The 10,343-nt window shown below is 37.8% G+C and overlaps 2 protein-coding genes across 3 annotated transcripts in view; both read left to right on the forward strand.

Moving 5' to 3' along the window:
- The window catches only part of LOC112144307 (tripartite motif-containing protein 16-like), a gene marked incomplete in the record, with an annotated part of 1,074,856 nt that overhangs the window by 701,128 nt on the left and 363,385 nt on the right, over nt 1-10,343 (forward strand).
- larp4b (La ribonucleoprotein 4B) overlaps nt 1-10,343 on the forward strand; it is a 105,934-nt gene that overhangs the window by 80,561 nt on the left and 15,030 nt on the right. For both annotated transcript variants that reach the window (XM_024268702.2, XM_036216288.1), the window contains 2 exons: nt 7,965-8,101; nt 9,960-10,063. In XM_024268702.2, coding sequence (XP_024124470.1) covers nt 7,965-8,101; nt 9,960-10,063 — 241 coding nt within the window. The remainder of the gene's footprint in view (nt 1-7,964; nt 8,102-9,959; nt 10,064-10,343) is intronic.

Genomic DNA, 10,343 nt, shown 5'->3' on the forward strand with positions numbered 1-10,343 from the left:
GGTCGGAGTGGTCCGCGGTACACACGTGTCCGAACCGTGTCCCGAACCGTGGCTTCTGATCCGTACGGATCACGGATCATCCGTGGTTCGTTACACCCCTAGTTAGCATCCATGCTAACATTGATAGCACCAGGCCGTGCCTGGGGTTTCAGTTGAGGTCCTGTGAGAATCACATTATTCATCCGTATTTGTTGATCCACATCATGCATTCTTCTCTCCAGGAGATCTTGGTGATTATCTCGTTGTTCGTTACGTGCCTTTTCCCGTCGGAAATCTTCCACGAGTTGTTGCAGCGGTGATAGTTTAGCCTCAAGCTCCAACAGTGCAGATATCTTAGCATCCATGAGATGCATCAGAGGTAGTTTAGCTTGAATATCAGCAAGCGTGATTGTAATGCAATTCCAGCGGACTCTGAAGCGGAGAAAAGCAGCCTTGCTCTGATAAGATCAGTGTGAATCAGCTGATTCTCACAGAATCAGCTGATTCACATTGAACGCATAAACAGGTAAGGAGATGTGGTAGTCAAAGAGCGTGTGTTATTTAGGTGTCACTGGTGGCATCTCCAGTTTTAAAGGGTTCATGTTAGATTTAAATCTGAAAATACAAACAATATTTAAGGAACGAGACAGGAGTCAAAGTATAATTTCTCCGGAGGAGAGCCTGTTGCAGGAGAAGAACTGAGTCGGCTCTGCAATGCAGTTCTGAGTCTGCCTGCAAAGACACCTATTTTATTCAATTTCAGGTAAGCCCTAGTTTTTTTACAAGGGGAGGAGTGAGTCTAAGGTTTGCACAAATATGGTGTTAGTACATATGGTATTCTTGAGCTATTTCAAAGTAACTCCAAACATGTTCACTGATAAGTTCTTGTCTAAGCAGTTGTCATTTGGTGACTGCAAGCACTTCACCTGTTGTTATGTTTCCCAAGATAGTGCCTGAAATGTTCCCAAAATGGCATATGAAATATTTGTGTCCATGAAGGGGGTGACTTCTTCAAACTCAGCACATTCCAAACCAGGATTAGAAACAATACCAATGTAAAAGCAGTTAGAAATAATAATGAAAGTAGGGCTGGGCGATATGGGAATTTTGCGATATCGTTTTTTTCATTTTGTGCGATAACGATATTAAAAACGATATAAATCAAATAATCAAAGTAATCTTTATTGCAAACAGCTTTAGGACTTCAGATTTTTACACCTTAGCTTTGCCCCCCCATCCCATTAAATCTTAGTTAGTTCAAATTAAACTTTCATTATTTTTTGTATTAACTGTAGTATTGAAACTAACTGTGAGGAACATTTAAATATTTCTAATAAATACTGTACATATACATAATGTACACAACAGTTAAACCATAACGGTGGTATGTTTTCAATAGGCTGTACAGAATTTCTGATTTATTTTAATCTGACTGCAGCACATACAAGTTCCTTTCAAATTAAAATTAAGTCTTAAAAACATTGTTCTAAAGCAGCAAATGTATTGCAGTTTTTTTATATTATTTTCTAATTTCTTCTGAACATAAACTATAGGTACTGCTGTGCAGCAGAAGATAATAAAATGTAAACTTAAAATAAAGAGTTCTGATAATAGATTTAATCATCATTTCACTCAGTCATCTGACATGTGTACATGTTGGAGGATTGATCAAACACATAAGATCTCTTCATTTAGTGTCATGTCAGGAGTCGTTTAAAAACAAGTTTATTTTACTATTATTAGATCACCTCATTAAGAAATGAGCATAAACGGAACAAATGTAACTAACAAATTCATTATTGATACATAATAAAACAACAAATTATTCTAATTCGAAACTCTAACAAAAGCTTTTGGTTAATATTTTAACAAAACCCTCAAACTCATCTCAACTCCAGAACCACAATCGAGTCCCCCCCCTGCGCGCGGCTGTTACGAGCAAGTTCAGTCTCTCCTTCTCTCCTCTTTCAGCCCCGCCCCCCTGCAATTCGAAGCTCTATACAAAAGTTTTTGGTTAATATTTTAACAAAACCCTGGACATGAATAACCGGTGATTTGCGTTTTTAAACGTCATTTTTTGCGACAATTAATGCATACACGTCAGTACTAGCTGCGAACTCACGAATCAACTCACGCGATAAGTAATTAAAAACACGACGATGAAAGAGAACAAGTATTTTTTTTATTTGATTCACTAAAAAAGGAGCATTGCGGTGACGTCACAGCTCTGTCTGGAGAGCGTGTGCCGCGCAGAGTCTATTGACAGTCTCAGGTGAGAAACCTGTTCAGTGTTTTTTTAAATAAATAACCATTCCAGCAAGTAAGCTGCTGGACCTTTTTCTGTTTAAAAACACGACGAGATGCATTTAAGTTTCTGTCCCTGCTCTCACGCTTTTCCTCAAACGAGACTTCAGCATCTTCAGGCTCCAAGCTGCAGAAGTGCAGCTGCAGATGAAGCAGTGAAGCTGGATCTCTCCTTCTGCCCGCTGTGTTGAGCTCAGGACAGACACACAAAGAGGCGAATCTATTTCGAAAAAAGTGTTTCCAAAACAGTTTTGCGAAAAATGTCTGTTTCGATACGCCCCAAATGCCACCTACTGTAAGCGCATCAACTTTTTTTCGAAAAATGCGAGTTTTTTCAAAGTTGTGGTGTTTCCATTAGGAGGATTTATTATCAAAATTCCAATTTGTCACTGTCAACTACTGTTCTGGCAAGCTCATAACCGCGTCTAAGAGCGCAAGTATGCGGGGACGTGTGGATGGAGTTATTTTTAAAACGATCATGTGTGGACGCAACACTTTTTGTAAAACGGAGGTCAGCAGATATGCGTTTGTAGAAATACCCGCCTACGTGTGGACATGTCCTAATAAAGGATTATCTAATCTAAATAACTTAAATTAATGTCATAAACAAACCCGCTGTGGGGTTACTAGTCAAACATTTTCTAGCAAATATTCTGTTCATAAATTTTACAAGTATTTTAAATGAAAAACCCGAAACTGATGTTAAAAGAACATTGCCTTTTTCACTGTTTGGTCAGCCTAATTTGTTTTCTGCAAACCAAAAGTTTACATCAAAATCTATCCCTGTTCATGTCATCGATGTGATCCTTTTTCAACATAATATAAAGATTAGTCATAAGGATTTTAAAATGTTTGAGTTACTCCTGTGAACAAATAATACCACTGTGTTGGTGCAGCCTCAGTCTGTCACCAGAGTGCTGGGAGGCTGTGTGCTGCTTGTCATCCTGACAGAGCATCTCTGTCTGTCTGTGGGCATCAGTCAGGGTCTGGAATGAAAGGCTTTGTTTATACTGTCAATGCCTCTGTGGTGATCGTGGTCACAGAAGTCAGTCTTCCAAAATGAGCGTTTATTCTCCCTTTTCTGTCGCACTTTCATTTCATTTACACACCTGAGCAGCGATGTTGTTTTCACTTTAAAAAAAATAAACAACGTTTGGTTTATGATGTTCGCCCAATTTACTTAAAGGTAATGCAAACGCACTGGAGGTTTGTCATGCAGAAGTTGTGCCTTCAGTTCCTTTACAATTTAAATGGGTGCAGAAAATGTTTTGCTCTCTTCATCATTTATTTACAGGAAAAAACAAACCTCACAAAGATGTTTTCTTGAAAAATAATACAGGAAAGCAGAACACAATTACGCTCAAGTCTTTTTTTTCCCCCTGGAGTCTGGCAGCTAAAGCTACCAGACTTTATCTAAAACGCTGTAATTGCAACAGAAGGTAAGTACCTGAACTGAATAAATGAATGACTGTAACATCAATGATACATAATGTCCGTTCTCTAAACATGAATCAGGGCTCTAGAGTGCGACCAATTTGGTCGCATTTGCGACTAGATTTTTCATTGGTGCGCCTAAAAAAAAAAAAAAAAAATCTTGGTCGCACCAATGCACCCAGCCGTTTCTGTTGGGGGGAAAAAAAAACATGCATCATCTCCGCAACTCCAAAAGTCTCCTACTTGAATGTGTTTGCAGGTGTAGCAACCTCCAATACAATTAATATTATTTTATTAGAATGTACATCTGAAGGAGCTTCCACACCGGTCACGCCGGCGCACATTCAAGCGGACGGACACTTTCAGAGTCGTTCAGTTTGGGTCTGTGCGCACTCACCCTGTGCATGCGTGCCTTATGCTGGCGGTAGGTGGAGCAAATGAAAACAGTTTGTTAAAATTCTTCAACACCGGAGCTTTAGTTTCAGTGTTAAGGTTTTATTGTTTCGTCTACCATTAACCTGATGAGCGTCATTCCAGCGGGTTCTGAAGAGGAGTAAATGAACCTTGCACTGATACTCAGCTCTGTACAGCTGTGAGTTTACATAATCCACATTTATTGTCAGACACTGCAGTGGAGAAAAGCAACTTCGTGCCACAGCATTCTCATTATGAGCGCTCGACATTAAAAAAAAGTCGCTTTTTCGCACTTCAGAATCCGCTGATTCACTGTGAACTGTAGAAGGTGTATGGCAAGCCAAAAAGCCAGTTATTCAGGTGTCACTGTGACATCATTAATGTTTCAGGGTTATCTACGGTGGCCCCAAAGGTTAATTCACATAAAAACTTCATCAGCACAAAACACTGTAAAGATCTCAATGAAGTTAAAAACAAAAATCAAATAATAAAAAAATATTACGTTTTAGAAATCAAAGCAAAATTCCACAAACCAAAACGATTCAAAAAAATTAAAAAAAGGAAATGTTTCAAAAAACAAAAGTACATTTCAAAGATTAAAATAAATGTTTTTTGGCAAAATCTAAAAACTTGTCATTTTCCAGCACATAGTTTCTGCAGAGTGGCAGAAGTTCATTAGAAATTCACCTCTGAGTTGTGGGCAGGACTGTGGTGTGAAGTAATCCCACACTGATATCTTATGAAATCTTTGTTTACTCGCTCTCTCGTTGGCTTACAGCCCCTCACACCCCCAAACTAACATTACAGAGCAACAAAGACAGTGATCAATATCATTTCTATCCAGACATACAGTTCTGATCCAGATTCCAGCTCAGACCAGGAAAACAAAGACGTTCATGGATCTATTTTTCTACAAGTTGACGCATCAGAATGGAGCAGATCAGGGAGATTTAGGTTCCGCCCATTTCACTTGCTGTCACAAATTCAACCTTTTCAAACTGGGCATTCTTATTAATTTTTATATGCTATATAAGATTAGTTGTTTATCATCATTTTAGAACTGTGTTTCAAATAAAGAGCTTTATCTTTACCAGTTTGTAATTTAATCATTTTTAAGTCTTAATCCAGATATTGACAGCAAATATAAAGGAAAGTGACCATGTGAAAGTGCTCAGTTAAATGCAATGTGGTCTAGAACAGTGTTTTTCAACCTTTTTTGAGCCAAGGTACACTTTTTCCATGAAAAAAATTCTGCTGCACACTAGCACCCAAAAAGGTAAAAAAATTAGTCTGTATTGATGTATAGTCATTCCACAATCTAGTGTACATTTTTTATATAAGTGGGATAAGTGGGAAGCATCATTAAACGTATATCTCGTCAAAACAGTCTACATTTATTATCATTAATGAATGATTGAAAAAAATAAAATAAAAAAATACTTCTAAATAATCCGTTTTTATTAATGTTTTTTTTTCTCTCTCTTTTTTTAAATACTTCCTAAACTATCAAACAAAGTAAAAACAACGTTCTTTTCTTGTTTCCCTCCACAATAGTGATGAGAATTCTGGCTCAAAATTCAATTCTTTTGCATTCGTTTTCCTAAAACAGCAGCTCTTTTGGCTACCAAATGGCTTTTTAGGTTGTTGTTTGCTTTGTTTGATTCATTATAAACTACTAGATAAGATTATGCACAAAATCCATGATGTAAATTTGATTTTATTAATATAAAGTCTAAATTATGTATATGCTGTTATTTATCCCTTCCAGATAGAATGTACAAAATAAATGATAAAAGAACTAACTATTAACTATTCAGTTTTTAACTCTACACATTTTAAGCTTTTTTCTTTTTAAACACATTTGAAGTGAACAACACAAAACTCTGCAACCACATCACAAATACAAATTAAATTGTGCAAAAACCACTAAATCAAGACTTTTATTCACATTGACATTAAGAAAGACAAAAGAGTTTCAGCTTTGAGGATGTCATCTGCTTTCTTCTCTCAGTATTGATCTACTCTGTTTTAGAGAAGATTCTCTCAGTTCTCAGGTGTCTGGACAGGTTGATTGTGGAGCCGTAAATATATACAGAATATATATACATATAGAGTATTTCCTGCAGACAGTTCCTTCATGCTATCAAGAAAAGTCAAATGATTCCAGTTTTTTTCTTCTTTTTCTTTTCATTTTCTTTATATTTTGTGTTGTTTTTCTCTATCTCTCTCCCTATTTGGCTCTTGCGCTGCTGAACGTGTAAGCCCCTACCCCTCCACCCAGCGCTCAGCGCGCGGACTTAACCCAATGCATCATGGGGGCTGTAGTGCATAACCTCACGCAGATGCCGGTGTAGGTAGAAGATGTGCTCAGCCTGTCAGATCGGCTCGGGGGCTGGCGCATAGATGACGTGTAAGATTCTGATTGGTCCGGACTATTAGACCACTGTCACGTGACACGGGGAATTACACAGACACTTCCGCCATAACAATGCACGGATTCTTCCCGAGTAAAAAACCGAGGAGGTCCGAACAAATACGTTAAGAATCACAAAAGGAGAAGGAATATTTGCAATTAGCTGCAAAAACCTTGACAACGAAATAATCCGATAGAGAGGAATCATCACAGGATAATGATCGTTATTTTAATAGAGAGAAATCAGGCTGGGAAGCATGAAGTTTGAGGTAAAGTGGGTGCTAGCAAGTAGCATGCTAGCTTGTTGTTGGTCGCACATTAAAAATAGAAAGTAATTATTCGCGCGTATTTTTTCTAAATACATCCTGCCAATGTTGAACTGGTCGCACGGACCGGATGAAGTCCCGCTAGAATACGCAGCTCACGTTCTGCTCCGTTACACAAACACCGAGGGCCAAAATAATAAATAATAGCCCGAGCAGATCTCAACACTTTTTCTTTTCTTTTTTTAAAAAATAAACTTTATTGTAAACGTCAGTTTCAGTACAGAATAACAGCAAATTAGCCAACTCGTTTGTTACAGTTGTGTGACGTCGTCACTAGTCGCAGGCCCCTGAGCCGATCTGACAGGCCGAGCACATCTTCTACCTACACCGTCATACTGTCGTTTCTTAGCTTCATTCTTTTGTTCACTTTTTAAACTGTCTGACGTCGGATCCCGCTGGAAGCTACACCGCTAAACACGAGCTTTAGCTGTTATGTTAGTTGGAACTGAGAGACTTTATGAGCCGAATCAGAACAAGGAAGTGAGGACGTTAACCACTTCTGATTGGTCAGATTGATGACGTGATCAAGCCTCCAACAATGATTGGCGGAGACAGCTGAAAGGGGAGGGACTTTCCTAAAAGCTGAGTTTGCGGCTAGTTTTGCGCCTGGATTAGGGTAACATCATTCTGATTAGTCATTTATAGAATCAAAGAAATATTTCTTTTACCATCTTGCATATTCAAAACTATCCAGTGTCAAATCAGGGCCGTTTGGATGAACACAGAGCTGATACCATAGTGATGGTGAATGTTTTAGATATGTGAAAATGGGTAATTTCCCGTGGCACACCAGACCATCTCTCACAGTACACTAGTGTGCTGCGGCACACTGGTTGAAAAACACTGATATAGAAGGTCGGTGGGCTAAACCTTTGTGCTGGTCCACCTAAGAAAGAAAGTTACTACTCAAACATTTAGTCTAGAGCTGTGTGAATGTGCTAAATGGTTAGTCTGTTTGTTGGTTTGATAGGTTTTATAAGATGCTCATGAATGCAAATTTTTCATTGTGATGTTTTCATTAAGAGCTTTCTTCTCACTGCTTTGCTAAATGAGCTTCAGACTGTAAGTTTGACCACCTCCTCTTTGTTTGGCAGGGAGAACCTGGGCAGTGACATGTACCTCATCTCCCAGATGGACAGCGACCAGTATGTGCCAATAGTGACGGTGGCCAACCTGGACCTCATCAAAAAGCTCAGCACTGACGTGGAGCTGATTGTGGACATTTTACGATGTGAGTCATGTTTCAGGAAACATCTTGTTTCTTTGTTTTTACTCAGAATTATGTTGGTTATCACACACCATCCAGCATCTGTTGGTCTACAAGGCCTAGTAAACATGTTTATTCTAATTTTTAGGATTGTTTTACAGCTTTATAAAATGGACACTTAAAACATCTCTCTGGAATCATCTTCAGATCTATTTTAAAAACATTGCCAATGATCTTTTAGTTATGAATATACCGTTTTTAGACAAAATAAAACAAAAAAAAACTTGTAGTTTCTAGAATATTCTCTGTGCAGAGCAGAAGGAGTTCATTAAACATTCTTCTCTCAGCTGTAAGCGAGACTGTTAGCATGGCTTGTCACCCATCTAATTACATGCTCTCCGGCTAGCTTACAGCCCCTCACACCCCAAACCTATTGTTACCAGGGCAACAGAAATGGTGAGCAATATCGTTTCTATCCAGCTGTACAGTTTTGATTTAGGTTCCAGCTCAGACTAGGATAACAAAGACATACATGGATCTATTTGTCTGCAAGTAGAGGCCTCAGAATGGAGCAGAACAGCGAGCTTTTTCCGTCTGCTCTTGATTCACAACAATTTGATTAGAAATTTAATTTTAGGTTAGAGTTTATTTATATATGTCCATTATCTAAAAATGCCACAAGAACATGTTAAAAGCATATTTTTTTTTGTTTTGAGTGGGTCTTTAAACATAGGTTTTAATTCAACATTGTGAGATATAAACAATTTTAAGTTTTATGTTTTTAAGTTTTCTGTCTGTGCTCATTTTAGTTTAGCTTAGCGTACGTAGACGACAATCCCTCAACAGGGTCATCATACTCGGTCACAACATGCTTCCTCTTCAGGTGCTCATGCATCACCATAGTACTGCTGTGGAACACAAGTTCTGCTTTGTAGATATTGCATTAGACACTTTTTTTGTAAATTTAATTTTATGTTTCCCACTTTCAAGCTCCATTGGCGTGCTGTTATGGTACCTGAGACTTACTAGAACTTCCTGTGAAATCACTACTGACGGGATTAGCACTACTGCTCATGTTTGTCAAAGACAATGGCAGACGCAGCATTAGAATATGCGAACCGTATTCATTCATTGAAAATAAAAAACACTAGTTGATTATTAAATTAGTCGTCAACTATATTGACTAATCGACTAATGGTGGCAGCCCATATGCTGATGATATACAACTTCTGAAGTCTTTAAGTTTTTTTTTTTTTTACAGTCAGTTTTAATTATTTGTTTCAGCTTTCATAATTCTTGAAGAAGTACTAATAATAACAGTTATTAAAAGTTGAAATCAAGAAAGTTCAAAACTGTAGTTTGTGGGGTTAAGGGGTGCGTTTGTTTTCTTTTCTGTTCTATGTTCAATGCCCTGACCGCTTAATGAATAATATGCTTTAAAAGTGACTTTACTCCTCCAGTCTTCAGACAAAGTTCACTTTTGATCTGACAGTTTGAAATATTTATTTTTAAATGTGACGAAGCAAAAAAATGTACATTTCTCCACGCCACTTTTCAAAAAAATAGTTTTTCTTTTGAGTGAATTTTTGTTACACCATACTTTATACTTTTGCTTAGGCTTGTGATGAAGACTTCATTTTCACTCATTTTAGAAGGCAGTTTTCCATTTAAATGATTTTCTTGTAGTACTGTTAGTGTTCCTGTAGAAGTAACAAAACAAAGAATAAACATCACTAAAACAGCAAAAACATATTAATGAACAAATTGTTTTTTTATTTGAAGTAAAGGTACACTATATTTGACATTTCATGTTCACTCATTGACTGTAAAAACGTAAGAAAGTTTTCAAATGTTTGATTTTTTTTTTTCTGACTTCATCCAGCGCTGCCGTTGGTTCAGGTGGACGAGAAAGGGGAGAAGGTGCGACCCAATCAGAACCGCTGCATCGTGATCCTCAGAGAGGTTCCAGAGAGCACACCCATTGAGGTCAGTTCTGTCCCATGATGCTTAGCTCCTACTCAAGAAACAAGGCCATGCTCGTAAATTAGGACATTCTCCAAGGTTCTGTGATGCGTTTGGCCTGCTTTATGGAAAAAACAATATTTGTGTGTGGTCAGCGGAAAAAAACGAGACAAATGATCAACCCAGAGGACTTGGTCTTTATTAGGTCTATAACTAATAGGACTGAAACATCGATAGATTAATAGCTTTTCTAAGAATGCAACAGATTTATTGTAAAACCTTAAGTCTAATAAAATGTAGTTTT

Source organism: Oryzias melastigma, linkage group LG17, assembly GCF_002922805.2.
Source record: "Oryzias melastigma strain HK-1 linkage group LG17, ASM292280v2, whole genome shotgun sequence".
NCBI classification, from domain to species: domain Eukaryota; kingdom Metazoa; phylum Chordata; class Actinopteri; order Beloniformes; family Adrianichthyidae; genus Oryzias; species Oryzias melastigma.